Consider the following 27,342-nt stretch of genomic DNA (forward strand, 5'->3'; position numbering starts at 1 on the left):
TCAGAATTGCTTAAAATCACCTTCACTATAAAATGCTACAACTTGAAAGCCTCAGCCCCTCTCCTGCATTGAAATCTGCTCAGCACAAGAGAGTGTGTGTCTGGGGAGGACATCAAGAAGCTGGTTGTGATTTCCTGATTCTGTGGACTGATCTGCAGTGGCCCTGGCCCCAGTGTAGATTAAAGCAGTGCCTGGGCTGCTCTAACATACGTCATCTAGCTGAGGTCCCCGAAGGAATGTACCAAAGCTGGAGACTGCCAGAGCACACTGCGCTCCAGCCGTACGACCTCTCTGTCTCCAGCATACCCCTCCCTCCGTAGGCTAGGGACTCCTTCATGCTACGTCTAGGCTGAGGTATGGGATTTCAGTCTATCTTAGAGTTTTATGCTTTGGCCTATCATTGTAGTATCTGACCATCTTCCACATAACATCAATAGCCAAGTCCCTAGTGGATTTTATTGAGTCTCTGGCATGTCTCCCTTTTTGTAATAAAATCTCTGCTTGAGGTAAGGTCCTTGTGTGGTTCCTTTTTTTTTTTTTTTTGGCAGGGGTTTATTTGGTAGAAAGGGGTGTCAGTGTTGTGTGTGTGTGTGTGTGTGTGTGTCATTTTTATGGTGGAAAGGCTTGGTCGAAGAGGAAGGTTTTGCAGCATTTCCTAAAGACAATCACACTCTGGATTCCTCTGATCCCTTCTGGAAAATAGTTCTGTAGCCAGATCCCCTTGTCCAAAGTTGTTTTATGCGCAGCTATCACATGCTTCATCTTGGGCTTTCTGATGAGCATTGTCCTGGAGAAGCGCAGCTGTCAATCATTCATAGATCGAAATGCGGTCGGTAATGTTGCTGGGGCTTGATCCACTAATTGCTTTGAAAATTAGGACAAAAGCCTTAAACTGGCATCAAAAGCCAGCTGTGAGCCAGAGGAGGGGGACATCAGTATGGGTTTGATGTACTCCTGGTGGCCTAAACCGTGGAGAAGGCAGGCAACTGCATTCTGTACCAGCTGGCGCCTGTGCATCACCTTCACATTCAGCTTCCATCAGGTGAATTACAGTAATCCAGCCTAGAGGTGACAAAGGCATGGATCACTGCAGCCAGGTCCTTGCCCGGAAGGAAGGGACAAAGCAGGCATTTTTAGATACCGATGCTAACCTGGTCATCCAAGCTCAGTGAGGAGAGAAAGAGCATCCCAAGGTTTCACACCATTCTGACAAATTGGAATTGTATGCCTTCAGTGGAAGGTGGAGACGGTGACTCTCCTACTTCTTCAAAGCATTTCTCCTTTCTGCGAAGCATCATGTCGGTCTTTCCTGGATTCAGCTTCAGCCAGCTGCTTTTCATTCAAGAGCTGATTTCTGGTAGGCATGCTGACATTTGAGAATGAGATATATACAGTAGAACACCAGAGTTACAAACCGACCTGTCAACCACACACCTCATTTGGAACCGGAAGTACGCAATCAGGCAGCAGCAGAGACACACAAAAAGGGGGTGGGGGCAGCAAATACAGTATAGTTCTGTGTTAGATGTAAACTACTAAAAAAAAAGGGAAAGGTTTTTTTTACAAAAAAAAAAAAGATTTGATAAGGTAAGGAAACTGTTTCTGTGCTTATTTCATTTATATTAAGGTGGTTAAAAGCAGCATTTTTGTTCTACGTAGTAAAGTGTCGAAGCTGTATTAAGTCAATGTTAACTTGTAAACTTTTGTAAGAACAACCATCAAGTTTTGTTCAGAGTTACAAACATTTCAGAGTTACAAACAATCTCCATTCCCGAGGTGTTCGTAACTCTGACATTCTACTGTCGTTCAGTGTCAGCAGCACACTGTTGGCCACTGAGCCCATGGTATCTCCCTGTCTCGCTGTGCTCTCAGGTAAAAATTGAAGAGATGAAAGGTTAGTATGGATCCCTGCAGAACCTCAGAGGTGAGGGCAGCTACTAATTTGCAGTCTACGTTCTGCTGGGCATGGAGCTCTTGTCTGTGTGAATGGCTAAAGGAAGGCCATTTTTAGTCTCACCAGAGCTGTCTCTATGGCGTTCCTGATCTGAATCCTGGTTATGAGATATCTAGGATGTTAGCTGATATCACATGTTGTTGGAGGTTACTAGCGTCTGAATTATTTTTCCCAAGAAAGGGAGGTTGGCAACAGAACAGTAGTTGAGAGGTCTTCAGGATTTAAGGGTAGGCATCTTGAAGATTAGGCGAGCTATTGCATTTTTGAAGGAGTTAGGTTGGTATGCTTCTCTGAAGGAGACATTGGCCATTCCTGTTAATAGTGGGCATAGTTGTTTGCTGGCTTTTACCAGCCAGGAGAGTCATGGATCCATTCCATAGACTGTGGCTGTATTATTTTTCAGGACTTTTTGATCTTCAGCAAGTGTGACAGGGCCACACTCAAGTGGATAATACAGTCTGGTCAGGGAATTTTCTTTCCCATTTAGCTCCATAGTTATGCAATTGATCTTATCAGAGAAATGGATGCTTGGGTCTGGGCTATGCAGTCTGGGTTAGCCAGTTCACTATGTGAAATAGGCTCTACGGGCCATGATTCTGCTGCATTGATTGTGGAGAAGTAGAAGGCTCATTTTGCCTCCTTTGCTGCAGTGATATAGTCCTGTAAGAGGCGTTTTTGCTGCTGGAAGATGGATTCAAAATGTTATTGCACTGCTGGCATTCTAGCTTTCTGCCTGTGCCCTTCATCTGCAGGAGTTCACCTATAAACCTTGATGATCGCCTCGGTCAGTGTGGGTGGAGTGGGTGGCTCTGGGGCCTACGTGTCAATGGCAGTGCATCCCCAAAGATTGTACTCCTGTATATCATCAGCACCTAGGCATTGTCTTTGTGTGGCTAGTTCTCCTAAGATGAGATGAGAACTTAGAGAGCTCAAGAGTCTAGTGGCAGGCCAGCTTTGGGTGGTCACTACTCTTGTGGGAAGGAAAAACATTATCATAACTTAGGAACGGCCATACTGCGTCAGACCAATCAGCCTCTAGCTCAGTATCTTGTCTCTGACAGCATACAGTGCCAAATACTTCTGGCACTTGGAGGTTTAGTGACAGCCAGAGTGTGGGTGTGCATCCCCGACCATCTTGGACCTTTCCTCCTTGGCAACAACTTCCACAGGTTGACTGTGTGTAGTGTGAAGTACATCTTTTTGTTTGTTTTAAACCTGCTGCCTATTAATTTCATTGGGTGACCCCTGGGTTATGTGAAGGGGTAAATAACACTTTTTCTCCACACCATTCATGATTTTATAGATCTCTCTCATATCCCCCCGTGTCATCTCTTTCTAAACTGAAAAGTCTGAGTCTTTTTAATCTCCCCTCGTATGAAAGCTGTTCCATACCCCTAATTATTTCCATTGCCTTTCTCTGCACCTTTTCCGGTTCTAATATATCTTTTTTTGAGATGGGGCGACCAGAACTTTACACAATATTAAAGTTGTGGGCATTATGACATTTTATGTTTCATTATCCATACCATTCCTAACGTCATTACTTTTTTTGACCGCCACTTCACACTTGATCACATGTTTTTGGAGAACTATCCACAGTGACTCCAAAATCTCTTTCTTGAGTAGTAGCAGCTAATGTAGAACCCATCATTTTGTACGTATAGTTGGGATTATGTTTTTCCAGTAAGCATTACTTTGCACTTGTCAGCATTGAATTTAATCTGCCATTTTGTCTCTCCGTCACCCGATTTTGTGAAATCCCTTTGTAGCTCTTCGCGGTGAGCTTTGGACTTAACTATCTTAAGTAATTTGTATCATCTGCAGATTTTGCCACCTCGCTATTCACCTCCTTTTCCATATTCATATTTATGAATATGTTGAACAGCACTTGTCCCAGTACAGAGCCTGGGGGGATCCCACTATTTACCTCTCTGCAACCTGAAAACTGACCATTTAGTCTTACTCTGTTTCCTATCTTTTAACTAGTTACTGATCCATGAGAGGATCTTCCCTCTTACTCCATAACTGCTTACTTTGCTTAAGAGCCTTTGGTGAGAGACCTTGTCAAAGGCTTTCTGAAAGTTCAAGTATGTTGTATCCTGTGGGACACCTTGTTCACAGTCTTGTTGACTCCCTCAGAGATTTCCAATATATTGGTGAGGCATGATTTCCTTTTACGAAAACCATGTTGACTCTTCCCCAACATTGCATATTTATTTGTGTCTGATAATTTTGTTCTTTACTATTGTTTCAAGCAGTTTGCCTGCTACTGAAGTTAGGCTCATCAGGACTGCCTCTGAAACTGTTTTCTAAAAATATGTGTTACATTAGCTATCCGCTGCTCACTGATATAGAGGCTGGTTTAAGGTTACATACCACAGTTAATATATTTCATATTGGAGTTCCTCCAGAACTCTTGGGTGAATACCATCTGGTCCTAGTGACTAGTTACTGTTTAATTTATCAGTTTGTTCCAAAACCTCCTCTACTTGACATCTCAATCTGGGACAATTTCTCAGGTTTGCCGCCTAAAAAGAATGGCTCGGGTATCAGGATCCTCCCATATCCTCTGCAGTGAAGACTGATACAGAGGATTCATTTAGTTTCTCCACAATGGCCTTGTCTTCCTTGAATGCTCCTTTAGCACCTCAGTCATCCAAGAAGGAAGGCTCCTGCGCATGTGTGTGTGGTTATCCACAGCTAGATAGTTATACATAAACATATGCTATAATAGGCAGTTTGGGTGAAAAAAATGCCTCTCAGAAAGGGCTGACTATTATGTATGCCTTTGTGCTATCTGTTTACAGATATTTCTCTCTTTAATGTATAAGCAAAGGCTGGTAAATTCACATTATCCGTGGGTTACAGGTGAGCCATTAAATCCCATATTAAGAGCACTGAAATATGAAAGCTGCTAGGAAAATGAAAGGTCTATTAAATATTTACTGTGGGATGTGAATCAGCTACTTTACTGCTAGTAAATAAAAGAAGAACGTTAATGCTGTGACAGTAAGAATAGGGCTTACCAGTAATAATCCCCTGGGAAGGGAGTGCCGTGACTGCTGAGGAGCTGGGGGGCAGTGTCTGATCTGTAAATTAAGTAGGGCCTGAGTCAAGTTCCATTGAAGCCATTGACTTTGAAAGCAACTGGATTGGGCCCCAACTACACGATTCTGGCGATCAAGGTTCAGTATATTATGTTTGGTTAATGAACAGTGCTGGGCAAACGGTTGACATGGGAATCCAGGCTGAGTCTGCGGTTTCCTTATCTTTCTCTGACTATAGACTTTTCCAAATTAATTTTCCTCTTTCAACAACAAAAGCAAAACAAAATAGAGAGAGAACCTCGCCCGTTCACATGGTGTCTAGTCAAAGGCTCACTCAAACCCATATCAGGTCATTGTACTCACTGCAGTTCTTGCTTTAACTTTTGAAACCTGGACATCTCAACAGAACATCTCGCTGCCCAAATCAGCAGTTATGTACCTAAAACAGGCATTTACATGTCTACTTGGTCTTTTGAGCATCCGGCTCAGGATTGAGGATTTCCTGCTAATGTGTCCATGTGGAAAAACTAAGCTCCCCTGCCAAGCTAATTTGTGCTTACTTCTTACAATACATTAAAAAGCTCTGATCTCTCATTACAAAGTGTCTGTACTGGGCAATGCACATGGATTAAAGACAAAAGCTACTGCAGTGAATATTCAGTAGCTACATTTGGACCATAAATTAATCTTTTTTTATTTATTGCTTAAACACTAAATGTTCTAAGTTCTCATTCTGGATCAATAATCTGCCAATTTTAATATTTGCAAATGGGCTTTTTTAAAATGTTTAAAAATCTTGCTACCAAATTTAAGTTTGTTTGTTGAATTTCCATTCAAACCATGTTTTAATGCCAGTATTATAACACTGACAGATCCTGATTCATGTCATTGTCCAGAGGTGTGGTGTGTGTATGTTTCCATAAATAACATAGATTTATGCCCTGATCCTAGAAACACATACACACATTTTTAGTTTAAGCATGTGAATAGTCCTGTCAATGAGAGTGGGATAGAATTTGCAGGATCAGGACCTTAGATTTGTTTACAGAGACAAGAGTAGTAGTAATATCGTCTTTAATTTCAGATTGGCACTGACTGGGATGCCAAGGAAAGGATATTTCGGAACTTTGGAGGACTTATTGGGCCGATGGATGAACCAGTTGGCATGCAGAAGTGGGGAAAAGGCCCTAATGTCACAGTCACTGTGATCTGGGTGGACCCTGTCAATGTAATCGCAGCTACATATGATATCCTTATTGAATCTAGTGCAGAATTTACTCACTACAAACCACCTTTGAATTTGCCACTGCGGCCTGGAGTCTGGACCATTAAAATTCTGCACCGCTGGGTACCTGTTGCTGAAACCAAATTCCTTGTTACTCCTCTTACATTCTCCAACAGGCAACCTATCAAACAAGGTAAGTGTTTTTTAAAGTACAGTAGGTATTAAAGTTTTCAGAATAGATGTAAAGTACTAGTATCATAGAATATTTCATTCACTGTCAATGCTGTGATTAAAAATCACAGTACCACTACACAGGAAAAGTACCAAAAAAAGGAATAGTTTAGATATTAAATATGAAGAAGTTTGTGTTTTGAAGATTAGTTAAAATAGCTGAATCCATTCTGTAAAACATAGGAACTTTGGACAAAAGATCATGCATTTCTATAAAATAAAGGATTTAAAATATACACAATCCAGAACCTAAATAACTTTTAGACATTTCATAATCAAAGAACAACTATGCAAACCATAATTTAAGAATATAAGCAAACAGGAATAGGCCATTTCCTTTCTTTGCTGTTTCTTTCACTTATTTGTTCAAAGAGGTTTACACTGTTTATGTTGTTTGCATGACAAAGTCCTTATGTATAATGGTAAGAATATTAGTTTATGAAATGTTGGATTCATCAAAATTACCTGTGATGTGTGCTATAACCCCATCTCTTTCCCAAACAACCGTTCCAGCCTTTCCCCATAGCTGTCTAGACCTTCCCTGTTACCCTCAAGATAAGACCCTGTGCATCTGAAATTGTAGGTGACCCCAAAATGCTTAAGACTAAACCAAAGCTTATTCTCTTAAGAGAAAGGTACTACTTTTCCTACCACAGAATCATCTAGCTGTCTGAACCATCTATTCCTCTCTAATACTGTTAGAACATACTGTTAGAAACCCTGACTGCAGTTTCCATTAGAAAATCAATTCATTTGAATATTCTTTAGCATGTATCAAGTATATTGGCCTATAAGTGGTGACAGCACTTCCAAGTCACACCTTTGAGATCAGAGCAAGTTTGTTGCTGTGAATATCTTTGCCATACTTTTTTTACACTGTGAAATGCCATTAATATTCATAGCATCAGCCATTGTAAAGTGGCCAAATATATAAACTATCTATTTAGTTTTCAGAAATTCTTCATCTTTCTGACAGAGGAGCAAATAAACTGAGTCAGGCATTTACCTTACAGTGTAACATGCTGCTTCAGACATGCAAATATCACTAGGCAACTGCTGAGAGCAAATGCAATCCTAATCTTCCTCAACAGGAGCTTGATTCCACACATTTTTTTACCAGAACAGCTAACTTACTGATTTTTTTTCTTCTAACATGTTTGGATGGAATACATTTTTGGGATTTGAGTCAACCAGCTCCTAAATGTGGGTGTTACTGATTTGTCTCTCTTAAATTAATTTATTCTATGTTCTTTGCTAATTTAACTGTCTGAATAAGTTGAATAGAAGATGTATATACCCAGGCTATGTAGCAGTTACAAACTTGCTTCTTTTCCCTACATTGCTCTGGGTCCCAGTGGACAATCAAGCATTTCCCAGACTTTAGTCAGGAGGCTTCTCTCTGTAAAGTCAAAGACGAAACTCGCATTGGTTCAAATTCTAAATCCAGAATGAGTCCATTGATTTCAGTGGAGTTACTCCAGATTTACACTGATGTAACAGACAAAAAAATTGACCCATTGACTTCACTGGGAGAAGATAAGGCCCATATATTTTTTTGTTAAACAGCCAAAGTTACTGTGGTAATTGTAGTTTACTACAGGTGTTGGTTATAAAGCTTGGAAGCAATGTTGTTTGCTAAAAGCAAGCAAGCAAAAAAGCATCAGGAGTGCTTTGCTAGTGACGTGTTATCTCAGAAATTTGATGTGAAAATGAAAGAGAAATTAATTCCAGGGGCAGATAGAGAGACAGCACTGTAGTTAAGGTTATAGCAGCATTCACAATGAAAATCTCTGTTTTCCCACTCAGGCACAATATTGTGCTCCAGGCGGAAAATTGTCATTTAGCTTTGATTTCCCAGCTTTTGTCAGTTTGTCACCACTTTATTATTTAAACAGTTTTCTATGCCAAATAATGACATTGCGCAGCTATGGCAGAGAAATTAGAACTTCTAAAGGAACAATTTCTGTTACAGTTACAAACAATACAAAGGCTGCCAAAAAGGTTTATAGAATCAAGGAACAATGCTATTAGTCTTGTCTTAAGATTGAAAAAAAATTACACATCAGCATCACATTCAGGAATTGTCAACAGAAGAGAGCAATTCATTTTTATTAAGAGATTTTCTAAATACTAGAATACTTGTCATATGTTCTGCCTTGGAAAATGCATTATTACTCGAAAAACTGGCTTCATAGTACAATTCAGTACTGTACATGTTTGGTACAATGCTAGGCCCATTTTTCCAGCATATTGTTGATGCTAATGCATGTTATCACAGTTTGGGCAATATTTCCTGAATAAAGTATAGGGAATACTGCGTTAACATTATCTGTTTACACACACAAAGTTGTAATGACTTTGCCATGAAATACACAGTAGCAACAGTTAAGACAAAAAGACAGCTAACCAGGTCGTGCTTCTCGCAGCAAAGCTAGGAAACTCTGTCTCAGAAATCACAGCAGAGTTAAATCTAAGCAAGGACTTGCACGGAATCTATCAATTCACGTAAAATAAGCTAAAAGTTCAGAACTTTCCTTGAAAGGGTTTTTCGTTTACTATTTGCTTGAAAGGAAGAACATCACACTCAGATCTCTGTTAGATAATCAAAATAAAATGTGTTCATTCCTATATTGTGATTCACAACACTCAAACTGTATTGGAAAAAAATAATTCTGGTAAAGTTACCAGCCAGGTTTAGTTTATTTCAACATCTAAATGAAGAATGCCTTTTTAAATTTCCAACTAATGAGTCCATGTGCACTGATGAGACATAGGAGAGTTGCTAAGGGCAACCAGAATGCCACAAAGTTTAAACCTCTGCAGAGTTCGGGGGTGGGGGGAACAGAAAAGGAAGAAGATGCTTACAGAGACGATGAGTGACACAGAACACAAGGATCTGGGAGCCGGAAAACCTACCAAACCCCTCCTCACAACTCACAGAGAAAATATGGACATTGATTTTACTTTTACATTCTCACCAGTTATAAGTATATCCGTCAGAATTATCTTATATGGCTTGGAAATATCTTGAAGTTCTGGTTTTAATTCCAATTTTGAATGGGAATAGAACACTTCAGACCATGCAGTACTGCTGATTCATGCACACTTTGTATCTGTTGAAGGCACTCAGCATCACTTCATATCTTGCTAGGCACCCAGACTCCTATGGTCTGTTGTCTTGCTACTTATTAGGACTGATATTCTGTTGTTTTAAGTACCATTTGATTGTTAAAATCCCTTTTTGAGAATAAGCAATTTACAACATGTTGTAGTCGCACCATTTCTTTTGTGGTGGCAAAACTACAGTGAATGTTAGAGCCGAGGAAATAATTCACAGAATAAATAACTCAGGCACCAGTACTCCTCTATGGTCCAGCTGCTTTGTGCCACTCCATCACTGCAAAGCTCGCAGGGCTACCTTGGGAATCCCTTTGTAAACAGCTCTACTCCACCCCCTAATGGACCTAGTATAGAATATGTCACTAGGAAGGAGGGAATAGGAACAAGTGCCAATGCCCTCATGTGATCCCCAGGTTCTGGGACATTCCCAAGAGAGCCAGGAATAACTTGAAGTGCGGGGGGTGAAGCCGGCCCCTTGCCAACTCCAGGACTAGGGAGCCACACAGGCAGCCACCCTTTCAGCTCTGCTTTGCCCTTAGGCCAGACCAGGGATCTGCCACTAATGCTTTTATTTTTATTATTTTATTTTGTTCGCTGATCAGAAACAGTCTTGTGTGGTTACTGGATACACACCATTCAGCATTTGAGTCAGCTGTTGCAGAGGGTCTCTGAAGTCACATGGTGCTATTTCTTTTCCCTGGTTGGATGAATTGCCTTATAAGCACAAGAGTTTTGACTCTGTCTGGGAGAGGTGGTAAATTCACTGACAAAAAAAATCTTTCTTAGCACAGAGTTCAGTCCAAGTAGTGCCTTTCCAGAATGTCAAGTTCAGCAAAACTCATACCTCTGAACCCAGTCTTAAGCTTCTGAAAACCAGGAAATAGCTACAGTACATACCAGCACAATTTTAACTCTCTCACCCGGAGCTGGCAAGAGCCACTTGGATTTATGTGGTGCTCTCCAGCTGCGTTCCTTGTGTCAGGTGTAGCTGTATTGAATGGTGGAGAAGCTTGGCAGAGCTGTCATGATATGAGGTGATCTGGGGAGCCCTGTACCTGTGGGGCAGGGACACGGTCTAAGTGCCTCTGCCTGCCTCTCACTGCATACAAAAGAAAACTAGTGCATGTACCCTGAGCGATGCAGTTTACCTCATTTGAGCACTGAGTTGTGTAACATGTCAGCAGCAATGTGAAGAGGTCATCTTACCATGGAGATTGTCAGCAAGGAGGTGGGATATGAGGGTGGTGTACGGGTGTTATGTAGGTAAAAGTGTTGTGTTGTATGGAATCCTGCATGTAAGAGTGAAGGGGATGTAAAAAGTAGTCGATAGAACTGTTTCTGTGGAGCAGGCTCAGTGTTTGAGAGCAGAGATGGGGTAGATTGCTCCTGGTTAGCACAGCTTACCTAAACACAAGTTTGTCTTAGCAAAGACAAGGTGTCTGACTTTGTGCTACAGTGATCATGTGCCCTATTCCCTGAGTGTGCTGCACCATATGCAAAGGCAGAAGGCGAGTGTGATGGTTCTTGGGATGCCCAGGACTGTGAGTTGCCTTGTTACCCCCTGCCTCCAGCAACTGAGAGAGAGAATTGCAATGGTTAACTGACACTAGCCTCTTAGTCACCCAACCAACCTCCTCAGGGCAATGCCAGTCCTCACTTTGTTCTGCAGGTTAACAGTAGGTGCACCCCAGTCGCTGGGCATTCCCCTGTGATATCAAGCCCCTGTCCCTGGCTACTCACAGAAATACCAGGTTTTCTATCCCCAAGGGGACATTGAATCAAATCATAATGGTGTGTACAACTGAGGAACAGCACCTGTGTAACATCACAGCACTGCGGTATATTTATAGTGGCAACAATCATATGTTTATTATCAAAGGTTAAAAGATAGTGAGTGAGGATAATAATAACAGAAGGTTACATATAAAACAACGTCAGTGCACACTATTTAGAGACTAAATTTAACTTTACCAGGCTAATAGTCTGTCTAAAGAGCAATTTCATCTCACCCAAAATTTACTTCCATCATTTCCATCCTACGCTGCTTGGGATTCCATTTTCATGAATGTAGTCACACTGCTCAGTTACTTCCTTAGGTGCAGGATAAAGAGGTGTCCTTTTACTTTCTCCTTATGTCCCCCAAAATTCATTGTTTTGTCCTCAGAGTCAGGATGCCTACCCCAGGGCTTATTCCCCGCTGTGCAGACTCTATGTTGCCATCACATCCTCATGTTGACTTCATATACAAACAGGGACTCTGTTGTGTTGTCTCTCAGTGCTTAATTTACATGTCAACCAAGGCAGAAAGGTGAACATATATCCTTTGTCTGGCAAAAACCTGGTTATCAACTCTGCCTTGATTCAGACTTTAGGACCATATTTTCATTATGCATATATAACTTTTTCCATAATATCAATACATACATTTCACAACAATATTAATGATCAGCATGATCCTGGCTTTCACTTAAGATCTTACAGGACATCATTTATGGATAAATAGCATAAAAGCATTGTGCTAGCTGTAGCGAGTTGGTCAGACCTGTAAGGAGTAACTGTTACAAAACAGTGACCCCTTTGCTGGTGGAGTTGGGGAGCTGACCCCTGGCAGGCACACACATGGCTTCCTCCCACTAAAGCCAGGAGGTAGTGAGGCGCCTCATAACCCTGGGAAACATCATGTGTAGCTAAGATATTGGGGGTTTCTTAAGGTTACAGTGAGAATGTGTGTTATGAACTTATTAGATCATTGCCCCAGAGGGCAAAGTTAACGTTATATTTGTGTGTACCTTAACTCTGTATTTCCTGGTTTTCAGAGGTTTGAGTTTTGCTGAACTTCACATACTGGAAGGGCACAAGATACTACTGGACGACCTTAACTCTGCATTAACAAAGGGTTTCTTTCAGTGAATTTCCTAGGTTGTTTTAACAAAAAGAAAAATGTTTTGTGTAGGAACTGGTGTCCATTTAGGCGATTGTGGTTATTACATAGGTTTGCAGTTAAAGCACTACGGTGGCTACTTAAATGTAAAGAATGCTGTGTGATTCCAAAGAGCATAGGACTTTGTTATAGTGGAATTATCAAAATGGTTGTACTTTGATATGTTTGGAGGGTGGAGTTGCTGACAGGGCAGGAAGAGAAATCCCAGACATGGTCTGCGTCCCACAATCTTGACAGTTTTTTTTACCCCATGTTGGTTACAGTAACTTTAAGAGAAGACTGGTGTATCTCCCTCCTTCTTCACCTCTCTCTCCCATCACCCGGCACAAAATATAGCTCCTCCACATATACCATCATTTCCAGCTACCCATCCCTTTTCCATCTCATGAAGCCATTAGCACTTCAGAAGCCATTAGCATGTAAAAAATGGCTCCTTGCTGTCTGGCATCCTGTGCTGCTGCATATAGATATCACAGGCAGCAGCTTACTAGGTCTCACGCTTGGTTGTTTTTTAAAACTATTCTCATCAACCCCATTTACCAGCTCTCCCCCTTCCTGCCTCAGGCTCCTTGGCAATTAGCACGCAGGTCACAGAACGCACTGGCTGCATTTTGATCCTTTCAGTGCCCTGCATCATCTCCTTATTTCCCCTCACGCTGCCTGACCAGCACAGCTGGTTCTCCCTCCCCGCAGAGAGGCAGGTGTCAGCATGAGACCCAGAGTTAAGGAGCTGGGGAGAGGACATTGGAACAGTGCAATGACTAGAATAGAATCAGTGAGGATATTTGTTGAAGTCGGGGGTGGAGGGGTGACAGATATGGGGAGAAGTATGAGAGGAAGGATGGTCCAGTGGTTGGGACTTGGGAGATGTAGGTTCAGTTCCCTGCTCCACAAAAGACTTGTGGTGTGACCTGGGGCAAGTCACTTGTGGTACGTCTACCCTTCAAGCTGGAGGTGTAGTTTCCAGCTCAAAGAGACATACCTGTGCTAGCTTGATCAGAGCTAAAAAAAAAGATGTCGCTACGGCAGCGGGAGGGGCTGGTTGCCTCAAGTACATACGTATCATCTCAGACAGGATCAGACTCAGAGCTGCTAGCTCCTCATGCTGCTGCGGCTACATTTCTGCTTTAGCTTCCTGGCTCAGCCAGAGCTAGCGTGGGTCTGCCTGCTCAAGCTGGAAATGACACTTCCAAAGTGTAGACATACCCAAAGTCTGCACTGGAGCTGGAGGAGTAATTTCCAGCACGGGTAGGCGTACTTGTGCTAGCTTTGATCAAGCTAGCATGCTAAAAATAACTGGGTAGCCACAGCTGCATAAATGGAGGAGCGGGCTAGCCACCCTGAGCACAGTCCTGTCTGAAACTCGGTGCGTGTACTCAGGGCAGCATCGCTGCCGTTATACTGCAACAACATCGTCCCCTCTGTGCTGTGTTACGTTCTCCATTACATATGAAACATCCCAGTTAGTCCTGAGAGAGAACAAACAGCAGGGGGAAGAGTAAAGCCAAAGCAATTTCATGTTTATATTTGAGCTTATACTCACGGCAAGGTTTTTGCAGTGTTCTCCCAGCTGAAGTGATGATAATCCATTGTCATGCATTTAACACACATACAATATCTGTTACCTTAAAGCTAACTAGCTTACTGTGAGCCTGCAGGCAGAGTCACCACTAAAGGCAACCTGAGTAAAGCCCAAGTGCTCAAGTGTTTCCCCATCCCTTTCCTCAGGAAAGGTTGATTAATAAACAGAAGACCCCCAAAAGGGCTCAATATACTACACAACACTTGGTAACACAGACTTTTCCTGCTGTACTCCCCTGGGAAAGGGAGGATACATACATCCCCTCTGGGAAAGCCCTTTCTTGGCTACTGTATGGAGACACCACATCTGTCATTTCCCCGAGCCAGGGTCTCAACTGTTTGCTGCTCTTGCCTAGAAGGCAGGAATCTGGTTTCCTATAGGCCATATGTTTCCTCCTAATCATGTGCCCTGCCACCACAACTCCCTTTTGATAGGACCCAAGGGTCATAACAGTGTTCTGCATATGTACCCCAGTGCCCTGTGACTGTTACTTGATGTTAGTGAGTTAATAATCCATATTTATAGATCATTCGGTTTAATGTATACTGGGAAACTTTCATTTTGCTTATTCTTTTGGGAGGAAATCAATGGTTACTCTCAGTTACTCAATCAATACAAATTGCACCAATAAGGATTATAATGATGGTGACACCTAGTGCCACAACTGCTGTGAATTCAGGTGTCTGATGAGAAACCAGAGGTAATGTGACAGATAAACCTAACAACAGCAGCAGGCAAACACATTGCTTCAGAAGAACAGTTATTCACTAGGCTCTCATTCAGAGAAAAACCCTACAGGCAAAAGGATTTGCTTAGAAATTTAGTTCAGATCCAGTTGACAAGAAGCCGATTAGCTTCACAATGAGCAAATGCAACACTGTCTTGTTTGCAGCAAGAAAAGACAAACAAAATGTCAATAAAAAATTACCTCCTTGCCTGAGGGGTTCAGTGGAATTCAAGAAAAACTCCAATCTGTATTGTTTTAAAAAATTACAAACACAGTGTTATGCAACAAGCTAGCCACGCTTTCCACTCCTCTCTCCAGCTCTCTAACTTCTTTTTCCGCACATTGAAGGACCCAAAAAAAGAGTGCTGAAGTGTTAGTCTTTGCAACAGATTATGGAACGCACAGCCATTAGAGAGAGAGAAATTATACTAGGAAAAGCTACTGAAGAGTCAAGTGTGCACCCAGTGTGGAGAATCAACAAAAATTGAAGCTAAATTTTTATCCTAAGAATGTAATTTAGAATGAATAGGCTATATTTTGCAATGACGTACAGCTCATGCCCACCACTGAAATCAGAGGAGTTTCACTGGGATATACTCTGACAAAGAATTTGGCTTAGTGACTGCAGAGTAATTAATTATCAATAGTATGTTATGACCATGACTGTTTTTACTGTAAAATGAATTTTATCTGTATGGGGTCTGATCTTACACCCCTTGCTTTTTTCCTGTGGGAGGAGTGCAAGGTCAGAGCCATATATACCAATTTAATATACAGTATCAATGCCTTAGCTACATATGTGATGCTTCTCAGGAGTACCCAGGATTGCGAGACACCTCGCTACCACCTGGCTTTAGTGTGAGGAAGCCATGTCTGTGCTTGCCAACGGTCAACTCCACCAGCCATGGGCACCGCAAGCACTCCCCTCTCAGCCTACACAGGCTCTGCTGTCCCTTTCCAGGAAAGCGATGGGCACACTCCAACCTCTGAGCATCCCCATGGAGTGTCCAGTCCCTCTTCCACTGGCTGCTCACAGAATTCACAGGTCCCAAAGGAGTAGTACACCTCAGCTTGCCAGTTTCATCTCAGGATCACCGCTCTCCTTAACACACAGCACTTAGATATGTTTACAGTGAAAAAAAATAAGTTTATTTAACAAAGACTATAGATTTGAGAAGAAGCAAATAGATTTAATGGAAACAAATGGCTACATATTAAATAAAATCATAACAGGCATTCTAGAGCCTAGCCTTATCTAACCAGGTCCTGTAGAGTTTAGCTTACCCCCAAAGTCTTTCTCCCAACATTTTACAGCCTGGCTGGCTGTGACCCTCTGTTCATAAGGCATGTAGACTGGCAACTTGTGCCCTAGGTGAAGTATCCTGGGTATGCCCCTGTATCCTAGATGTATTCCAGCAATCCATTATCTTTACTCGTAAACAGGACAGCCTCCTCTGTGCTCGTTGTTTTTTCCTGTAGGCTTCTTTCCTGTTAATTTTTGCAAACTGTGCTGGTGGCTCTGTATGCAGTTAGACTCACATTGTAAGTTACACAATGGAAGAGAACTGTCTCCTGCCCCCGACCTGAACTTTCTGGTGAGCTGTCTTAACTTACATACCTTAAGAACATAGTTTTCAGTATAGATACGTAAGTCCTTAAATATCATGCGTACATACATCCTGCAGTGATTAGGATGACCAATGCGTTATTGGCTGTTCGTAGAGGCCTCACATGCCATGCTTTGGTGCACTATTATGTAGACGTTAGAGCCAGGAGATGCCTATAAACCCCTATGCACCCCTTATGTCCTCTGCCAGTTGGCATCAAGGGGTCCCTGGGTCACAGCGTAATGCATCTTTTACAAAAGTTGCCTATGGGAGGCAGTGTGATCCTATCAGTGAGGAGTCAAGAAATCTGAGTTCTGTTCTCACTTCTGCCAGTGACCTGCTGTGTGACACGGGACAAGTTGCTTTGCCTCTTTGTGCCTCCGTTTCCCTATGTCTTAAATGAGGATAATGATGCCCAAACTTGGTAAAACTGTTTAAAATCAGTGGATGAAAAGTGCCAAATCTAAGTAGTGCAATTATTGAACTCCACACCTTGTCTTTTAAACCAAAGAAAACGCTTTCCACTTTGTGCTACAACAGGACTTCTATCAAATGGGAAATATTGTTTTATTCTCTTAAGCAGAGTATTCTGTTAAACAATTTTCTCCTGCATAGATATATACTAATAATAATATTTTGTGAATACCGTTCACGTAAGTCCATCTAAAAATGCACTATAAACTTTTACAAATGGTATGCCAAAATCGTATTGTTCCCCATTAAAATGCAGCCAGCTCCGTGACTCAACACAGCAACTGCTCAATAGTGCACAGCAACACAACAATTTAATGTTGAACATGCAAAATATCATGCAACTACAAGGAGGAGTTATGAAGTCAAAATATAATTGCTCAAATTCAAATTTGTCAAGGACCCAGAGATTAATACCCTTATTCCAGCAAAAAAGTGCTACTGAATCTTTTAACAAGTGGCCAGTTCCTTGGTTTTGTGTTTGAGTTGAAAGTCAGCACCTCTGTCAGTGCAGTGTTACAGTACTCTATTTGTTTTGCTCTTTTGCTTAGGCGTTCCCTTTTAATTAATAGGTTTACAAACAATCTTGAATATTTAGTTGCTTCCAATGCAGGAAATTGAATTATGTGTCCTTGTTTTGTTTTCTACTACAGTCCTCTGTCAGACACGCGCTTCTGATCGATCTGCATGGCACAAGCCTATTTTGTCTAATGGGTTTGGGGATAGGCACAGTCTTAGCTAAAATAGGCTTTCAGATGAATAAAGGAGCAGCATGGACATGAGGCAGGAGTTGTGGACACTAGCGTGTGATTCCTGGCCTGTAAAAGAAATCTGAACATAGTGTGACTTTCCTAGCCCTGGAGGGACTTGAATGAGCACATTTTGTGTTCTCGACAATGTGTATCTTGGCAAAGTCAAGCAAATCCTTTATGCAACACTGAGTGCTGATGTTACAAGAAGTGAACTGAGAACTGAAAGAAATAAGTGTATAAACTGAGAATTCACACCTGTAAAGCATTTTAGCGAAAGGTACATAGTGAATATTTTCACGAGGCCAGATTGTGCTTCCATGTACCTTACTCTACAAATAGTCCCACTGAAGTCAATGAGGCATACCTGTGTCTTTCAGGGGTCTGAAAAATCCACACCCGAGCGATGTAGCTGTGCTGACCTAACTCCTGGTGTGGACAGGGCTAGGCCTAGCTGTTGCCTCTTGGGGAGGTGGATTAACTACACTGACAGGAGAACCCAGCCCATCACAGTAGTGAGTGTTAACACTGAAGCAGCCACTGTGCCCCTGTAGCATTTTAAGTGTAGACATAGCCTTAGTATTTGCCTTAAGTAGGTTTATTTTTCTTTTCATTTCTGTTTTATTTCTTTTTGTCATTTCATAGATATGACTGAATATTAAGATTTTGGGCAATGTGCCACATTTTAGTAACTTAGAAGAATTACAGCAAGGAAAAAAACCACAGTGCACTGAAGGGTATTATTAGGAAATTGTTTCAGTGCATTACTCATACAAGAGCTTGATTGCTATTAAAAATATGTTTCCAATAAAAACGGTTCAACCTGAAGTGCTTCCAGGAACCACATTGGGGTCACTCATTACATCAACCCCATCTACACTGTCCAACACCGATGTTATCTTTCCAAGTTCTGGGACTGATGCCACCCAGTTTTTGGAGACAGGTCAAGCTGATAAATGTATGGTGACATATCCGCAGTCTTTCAAAGATAGGGAGGAGTGAATCCGTTCAGAAAAAAACAGCCCCAAGTCTCAGCTGTTTCTCCAAACCAAACACTTTAAGATAACACGTTAAGTCTGAAAAAGTTTGGCAGCCTTTTTTGTACCAAATATTATTTAACTGTTTTCTCCTTTGAAATACAGTCCCTTGATCCTCTAGCTTTGATGTGATGATCACAGTTCATTTCCCTGTCCTCATTTCACCATCTGAGGATTAACTCAGTCAGCCCATCTATGTTTGCTGATGGGATAGAACCCAGTTGGAAATTGTGGAGTCAAGGCTCAGAACTGAACTGAGCATTGTTTAAGTTCCAGTTCTGAACTTCACCCATTGTATCTGATTCTCTTGTAACCGGGGCAAGCTCTTTGGGACGTGGATTGTCGTTTTGTTCTATGTTTGTACAGCACCTCGTTTAATAAGGTCTTGGCTCATGACTAGCGCTCATCAGTGCTATGGTAATACAAAGAATTAATGATGATAATATTACTTTCAAACCAACCTCCTCATTATTCTCATAATGCAGCCGTCTCATGATTTGGGGTTATGTTTGAGCATGGGAAAACCTAGAGCATGTGAGATCTAAAAGCCTGGGCCCAACAGACCACACATCCTGGTTACGCAGGACAATCTCAACATCCTGGTCAATGCTATGGAAATGAAGTTTGGTGCACCAGTAACCTTTGGATTTTGTTTAGGTCCTAGAGTTATATCCCAAATGCTGTATTTGTTACAGGGCTCTGTTTTTTGTATTTTCAGAAGACTCCATGAAGTTGCATAGTGGGCCTCCTAAGAACGCATACATGGAGCAGAGCTTCCAAGGCTTGAATCCAGTTTTAAATATTCCTATCAAGGCAGCTCAAGTGGACCAGGCAAAAAAAAATGCAGCACTCGTAGGTACCAAGCTGGAGAACTGGGTGGACACCTTGGTCAGCAGCATATGGTCAGCGGTGGATGTCTGTAGCACAGGTCCAACTTCCTGTCCAGTCATGCAGGCTTGCAGTCAAACAGCCTGGAGCTCCCTGAGCCCAGACCCTAAGTCAGAGCTGGGTCCCATTAAACCTGATGGGCGTTTGAGGTAGCATCTGGTATACCCTTCTTTGGCACAGATTTTAAAAGAGAATTTAACCTTGCTTATATATGAATCCGACTTCAGATTCCAAAACCTCAATGAAACTTTTTGTTGTCTATTTCTCATCTCTATATATAATTTTTAAAAATCTGGCAAAATCTTTGGCATTGTTTCTCCTTCAGATCCATCGGTCTAAGCTTCAGTAGCACTGTGCATCTCCTCTGTATCTTTTACAGAGTCACAACCTTACTTCATTCCCTTTGTATCTAAAAGGCTCCAACATTTTCTTGCTCCCATTATGAAATGGTAACATAGCACGTCTGGTATGTTCAGAGGGTAAAAAAGGAGCAGCTGCTAAAAATATCTTCTGTCCAAAACACCTATGTATATTTTGAATATTTTACATTTTAATTATTTTGCTAACATAAATAACCAGAAACTCGAATATATCTTTCATGGGAAGAATGATCTATAAAATATGGTCAAAATGTTTTACAAGATGTAAAAAAATTGGGACACACCCTGATTATTTGTATAATGTTAAGAAATTCTAGGTTTGATTCATCATTGTGTTAACTCCAGTTTCAGACCAGAGTGCATCACACTGGCAAAGAAACCAGACTAACAGAGTGGTGAATTAGGCTTCCTCTCTCTTTTTAGAGGTCAGACATTCTCATCTATTTGATGATCTCTGAACAAAATGAGTGTTATAAAATTATATTTTTTATTCCTATTATGATTAGTCATCAGTCATCACAAGGGCTGGGCACCACTTGCAGTATTAAAAACAAGTATTCTCATTGCCCAAAGTCCAGATTCTTGTCCCCAGTGAAATCTGCATTTTAAAAAAATCCACACAGAACACCATCTGCATATAAGCGGATGTGTAGGGTTACCATATTTCAGCAAGCAAAAAAGAGGACGGGAGGAGCCCCGCCCTAGCCCCGCCCCTGCCCCTCCCACTTCCCGCCCCCCCAGAACCCCCAACCCACCCCCCCGTTCCTTGTCCCCTGACTGCCCCCTCCTGGGACCCCTGCCCCTAACTGCCCCCCAGGACTCCACTCCCTATCTAAGCCTCCCTGCCTCTTGTCCCCTGACTGCCCCAACCCTTATCCACACCCCCACCCCCAGACAGACCCCTGGGACTCCCACGCCCCATCCAACCACTCCCCACCCCCTGACAGCCCCCCCAGAACTCCCAACCCATCTAAACCCCTCTGCTCCCTGTCCCCTGACTGCTCCGATCCCTCTCCTCACTCCTGCCCCCTGACAGCTCCCCCCCAGAACTCCCAACCCCCCACTCCCCCCCCCGCTCCTTGTCCCCTGACTGCCCCCTCCTGGGACCCCTGCTCCTAACTGCCCTCCAGAACCCCACCCCCTACCTAAGACTCCCTGTTCCTTGTCCCCTAACTGCCCCCTCCTAAGACCCCCCCCAACTGCTCCCCAGGACCCTACCTCCTACCTGTACCCTGACTGCCCAAAACTTTCTCCACTCCCCCCCCAAAAGCCCCCCCTGAACTCCCCCGTTTCTTGACTGCCCCCTCCAGAACCTCCCTGCCCCTTCTCCTGCCCCCTGGCCCCCTTACCCTGCTGCTCAGAACAGGGTGTTGGGCTCTGTGCGAGCCGGACACGTGGCTGCGCTCCCCAGCACAACACACAACCCGGTCCCTGGCCCTGCACAGTGCTGCCGGAGCCGGGCTGCAGGGGAGAGCTGCTGGCTCAGAATGCAGGGCGGATCCGGCTCCTCTACAGCTGCTCCGGAGTCCAGCCCGGGACTTTCCTGCAGCCCTCCCAGCTGCTCGCTCTGCTCTGCCGGGGGAGGGGGGAAATCCCGGACATTTTGAGTTATTTACAAATTCCCCCCGGACGCTATTTTTAGCACAAAAAGGAGGACATGTCCGGGTAAATCCGGACGAATGGTAACCCTACAGATGTGCAAATTCCACATACATCAGGGGGTTTGTGCATGCACCTTGTATGTGTGGACGCTCAGACCCAGGCTGTGATACTCACATGGCAGCATACCCTTTTCCATGAGTAGCTTGATTGGGTTAAATGGGCCAACTCACAGTGTAAGATTCTACTCTGAGTTAGTCAAAGTGGCAGAATCTGGCCCTTTAATCATTTTGGTTTGAAAGCTTTTCCATTGATTTCAGTGGGCGAAAGACTGGGACCTAATTATGCAGCGAGCTGATTCTGCACTATTTTAAGTAGTGGCTAACGAGTCTAACACTAATTGCCTCTATTGGTCCCAGACCTGCCAACATTCACAAAGAAGGATAGTTTTGAGATTGCATGGTACATCTGGAATGTTGTGGTGAGTGGCACCTTGAGTGTAATGGAGATTCCTGTCTGAAGCCATGAATTGAATGAAGGAGAGCAAATGCCATTCTTCAGAGTGCTTTTATTTTATTTATTTATTTTTTATCAACAAGCTCTAATCTTGCGTGTATTGACCTTTTTGACTCTTTGGCAGACTGCATCCTGTTTTAAACATGGATGTGATATATCATTTGAACCTGAGTTTTCAACACTGAAAAAAATCCAATTTTAAATTCTGAGGACTTTTAAAAATGTTTTTCTTGTATGCAAATTCATCTCCAGCTGAAGCATTTTGCATGCAATGTGCACTTTTATTTTGTGGTCCCTTGAGTACAATGTACCCGGAAACTTCAAGGAACCTTGATGGGTTTAATTATAAAATGCCCTGTTAATTTAATAAAGTAAGGCGTCTGTTTTCCCTTCTGTGGCATGTATAACTTTCATTACAGCTAATGAGAGTTAAGCTCACGCATCAGGGGGGAAATAGGCCCTTAAATCTTTTCATAACCACATATCACAAAAAAAGGTTGAATTCTCTTTTAAATAATGGTTGCAAAATGACCATAAAACAGAGATCTCAATGGCTTGTTATATTTTTCTCCATTTGGTTTAAAGCTCCTGCAGTTTGCTTTGGACTTGAAATTGCAATGTCAGCTGTGCTGGCATTAAGGCAGAGCATTTAAATGTTTATCTGGAACAAAGGTGGATACATAGGAGGAACAGTTTAGATATTTATTTTTTATGTTTTAGTCAATGACTAATTAGTAGGTGCTGCTTTTGCAGCTTGAAGATTTTATCTTACTAACTAAAGCTGCCTTTATTAAGAAAAGGCCTTTTCCTCCTCAGACCTCCTTTTCTTTCTACCTTCTTGATTTTGACAGTCTGGGATCTGTAGTTCTAGAAAAGCTTGTAGTTATTAGAGCTGGTTGGAAAGTTTCTGTCTAAACAATGTTCCTGTTTTTCAGCTGGCTCTAGTGATGAGTATGTTCAGACCAACATTGTCAACAGGTTTATATAATAGAAACACTTCTCTTTCAGTGCTTTTTTAAAAATAATAGTTTTTATCTAACATTCCATCACAAATGTCAAATCTCCAGGGGACCACTAATCTCCGCTATGAATTTAGGGTTTTAGCCACATTGACCCAATGGGAATTGCAATGGCTAAAGCCCTGCAGATCAAGTGGAGATTATCATATTCAGCCATGGATTAGGGTATAAATAACAAGATTCATCCACTCTGCTAGTCTTTAGATCATTCCAGTTAAATCTGCTGATGAATTCATGAGATCTGGACTATTGCGCACACGCTCACACAGAGAGATAAACAGGTTTTTAAATTTGATACCTTTTTTATTATTAAGAAGGAGTGGTTTTTTTAATGCTTTGTTGGGAAGTTCTCATTAAATTTCTCAAATAGAAGTTGGAAACATTCCAGTCTCTCTTTTATGGATAGAACAGTAGCCACCACTTGTATCATTTAAAATATAACAGATTCAAAGGACTTTGTTTTAGTTCCTATTTCACAATTTAAAAAAAAAAATTGTTGCTGACATAAATTTTATGCTATGTTGTAAACATCTCAAAAGAAATATTTTATAGTATTTTATTTTCTAAATAACAAAAAGAGTCTATATGTATAAGTACTGTAGCAAGCCGGCAATGCCAGTGCTGCTATTAAAATACTAGAAGTAAAAATCAAGGGTCAGATCCCTGCAGTCCTTCTTAGGCAAACTTCTGTGGATGGATGATTCTGAGTACGGTCTTTAGACTCAAGCCCAGCATAACTGAAAGTCTGACACTGGGCTATGAGTAAAGTCTGTATGTGTTTAAAAGCAGCAGAGAGTGAGACTCTTCGAGAGCTTCTCAGTTCACAGCATTATTTGAGGTGGGTGTCAAGCTTTACACCCAAATGACCACATTCTGCCATAGCTATTAATCTGCAGATACAGAGGTATATAAAATATATTGGACGGTATGTCATAAAGTTCTATAAATTATGAAGTGAAAAATCATGGCAAGCAAGACTGTTTCCATTTGCGAACAGAGCCTGCCCCAAAATTATTGCTAAGGCAGTACTGCTAAGATCTAGGTGCTGCTCAGTGGCTTTTCTGGTTCTAAAATAGCAGACACTTGATACCTGTGATGAACATTATGTCTTGTTAGAAGAGAATAACTTCCACAGATCTTACATTTGGTAAAAAGGAGAATTCAAAGCAGGGAGCCACAGTTTATATGAAACAAACAAGTTATACATGTGTTCATTTGAAAGTTCTAGTAGTATTTTCAGAGCGTGCTGGCTAGTGATATTTTATAAGATTCCATTTGAAAGCCAGCTGTGACCATATGCCTTCCATGGGAGAAGAGTGTATTTCCATATGCACATATGGAGGGGAGGGTATTTCCATATGGACTGTGTGGAGTGATGTGCTCATTTAAACACCACGCCCCTGCTGCTAGATTAGATAGACGTGCGACACTTGTACAATCAACCAGCCTGATTCATGCCGGAAAGAAATGTGGCAAAATGCAGAACATCTGCATACATTTTTTTATGAATTAAATCCAAAGTCAGTCCTAGTGATATGCAGACCTGTTTATGTGGTGATATTATACCCTGAGGCTAACAGAAATTAGTTCAAAGGACAGTTTATTTTCTAGATGTGGACCAATTCTTTTTATTTATAAAATTTGACTGGATATGGAGTAATAATATTTATATAGTAGGTTTCTGATGTGTGATATTTTTAGTATTAAAATCACATCCTCATTTTTGTTCTATATGGAGGGCTGAAGGGACAGAGTATACTAACAATTTTCTCATTGGCAAGTACTACTATAAGCTATATCTCTGTTGCTAAGTCTAGAGAGCTAGGTGTTTACAGTTGGGTATAACAGATTAACTTTCTTAGATACTGGCTTTAACGCAAAAAATCTTGCAAATACCGTTGCTTTAATGATATATTAATGGTGATCCTGTAACACCTTCCAAAGGATCAGCTAATGTATATTCAGCCTCTGGCCAGCTTTTACAAATCTAATGGTACCAGTAACATCACAATCCCTTTTATTCACTATTATAGGGAAGAGGGCGCTAGAGTCAGTAATTCAAACAAAGAACTGAGAAAATCCAAAACCTTCAAAAGGAGGTAATGCAGGGTAAAGTAAAAACCAAATCTTAGAATAAGCGTGAGACAAAACTGGATTTCTATATTGCAACAAAGGGGAAGCTAAACTCCTTCTTGTCTATTTCACTCTAAGGCTCAGGAGATCTTGGTTTTGACTTTTCTGATTAAAAACAAAACCCAGCTTTTTATTTTGTTTGGACTCTATGGGGCAACTCTCCATTGATTCCAATGGCGGCTACAGCCCTTACACCAAGGTTGAATCAGGTCCCGCAGCTGGGAACAGGCTTCCCAGCACAGGTAGACAGACACACACTAGTTCTGCAGTGTGGCTGCAGCAGTTCGGGCTAACCACCCATGTTCATACCCAGGGGGTCAGGCAGGTTTGTACTCAGGTTGCTAGCCCAAGCTGCCACCTGTGCCACCATGGCCATGGTGCTATTATTAGTGCAGTAGCTCGAGCACATCCACTCTGGGAAGCATGCTCCCAGCTGCTCTGTAGACGTGCTCTTAGTTTGAAATAGAACTGTCAACTTGCCCATAGCTACAATGCCGTGCACCCTGACTTCCACAGGTTGCCTCTTACTCTCTGCTTGGAAGTAGCCGTGAGAATGACTTCTGTCTTTCCCAGAATTCCAAAGCTTAAAACAATTGGCCAAACTTTATCTTCAGCTGAGTTGAGCTTATACCAGGGCTGAATTTGAATTCCTGCTAATCATAAAGTAGCATTTACCATCTTGTACAAGTAGGTTATACTATGCTGTATATCTGTATTGTCAGGAGAAGTCAGGAAAACAATGATATTTCAGCCGTTAACCTTTTGAGTGTTGCAACATGAAGCCACATCAGAGTGGCAGTTTTTAAAAACTGGAACAGAAGTCTTTCTGGACCCTCCCCCTTTTTTATTTAAGATTTACCGCTTGACCATTTCAATGTATTACTTAGCTCTTAAAACAAAACCCTTTATGAGTTTAAATTGTTTGCGTTCTAAGAATCCTATTCTTCCCCTCAACCCGCAAATGGGAAGAGGGGAGAATACTCCCTCTGAATGAAAGCAGGCCACTATACCATGAAGCCACAGCACAGCTTTTGTGGCTCTAATGTATATCAAAAAGAGAACACATCCATTTGTGGTCACGGGGCAGAACTGTCTTGCCACAGGCTCGGTTGTTTTCAGTGATTTTAGATTTATTATTAAACAAAAGCTGGCTGTAGATAAGAGAGTAATTCACGCATCCATATATGTTCGTATGTTATTTCTGAACATATAGACTGGAATTTTCATAACTCCTCAGGGAGTTATGCACCCATCCCATGTGACCCTACTCCCCCAGAGTGCATTGAAACCCCAGATATAAATCAGAAAAGTTCGCTTTTGAAAGCAAATCAATTTGCTCAGTGCAAAGATATATAAAAGGATGCTCTGAAGGTGCTGGTAATGATCAGGGACTATCTTCCCCCCATTCTCAGAGGTGTGGGTATGTAATGTATCCAGTAATAACAGAAAAAGACAAACACGTCAGGAGGTGGTTAGCAGCATCTCCTAAGGTTCCTTACTCCAGTTTGCTATTGGGAAGTAACATTTTAATGCATTATTTCATTTCATCTATACTACAGGATGATCCTAGGCCCAAACACATTCCTACGGGTGCTTAGGATGTTACCTCAATATGAACACTTCAAGCATCAGAAGTAAAGTAGACTCCACCGCATTATCCCCTGTCCTGAGGATCTTGAAAAGAGTGCTCTCTGGGGGTTGGAATCCATGTGGGTGGGGAGGGGGCTAGGGTTAGGAAATAGTTGACCCAGCATTAGGAAACAATAGGGTCAGGGGGATTTGCATTGTTCCCCCGCTGGCTCGGCAGGAATTAGAGAGCACAGCCTCTCGCTCTGTTACTTTCTTGGCAGAGCTTCCCCCACAATGGGTCTCCTTTGTTAAAGAGGTCACCAGAACAGCCACAGATACCCCTAACCACAGTGGGGCCACACTACAATGCAGCAGCAGCAGGAGATCTGGGGCTCCATAGCCAGTCCATGGTTTCCCCATGGATCCCAGGGGATCAGTGTGGTTTTTGAGAGAGGGCTCTCTCTCTCTCTCTCTCACCTTTCATCCGGTAGAGAGGACAATGGGAAAATTCTGCAAAGGAATCCTCCTGGGATTTTCCTGCCCTCCA

At 42.0% G+C, this 27,342-nt stretch overlaps 1 protein-coding gene across 1 annotated transcript in view; it reads left to right on the forward strand.

Annotated features, from left to right (window-relative positions):
• The window catches only part of XYLT1 (xylosyltransferase 1), a 315,876-nt gene extending 296,006 nt beyond the window's left edge, over nucleotides 1-19,870 (forward strand). Inside the window, exons 11-12 of the mRNA XM_008173025.4 lie at nucleotides 6,086-6,419; nucleotides 19,410-19,870. Of these exons, the coding sequence (XP_008171247.2) occupies nucleotides 6,086-6,419; nucleotides 19,410-19,732 (657 nt within the window). The 3' untranslated portion in view covers nucleotides 19,733-19,870. The remainder of the gene's footprint in view (nucleotides 1-6,085; nucleotides 6,420-19,409) is intronic.
• Nucleotides 19,871-27,342: the final 7,472 nt, after the last annotated feature.

This window comes from Chrysemys picta, chromosome 10, assembly GCF_011386835.1.
Source record: "Chrysemys picta bellii isolate R12L10 chromosome 10, ASM1138683v2, whole genome shotgun sequence".
In the NCBI taxonomy this organism is placed as follows: domain Eukaryota; kingdom Metazoa; phylum Chordata; order Testudines; family Emydidae; genus Chrysemys; species Chrysemys picta.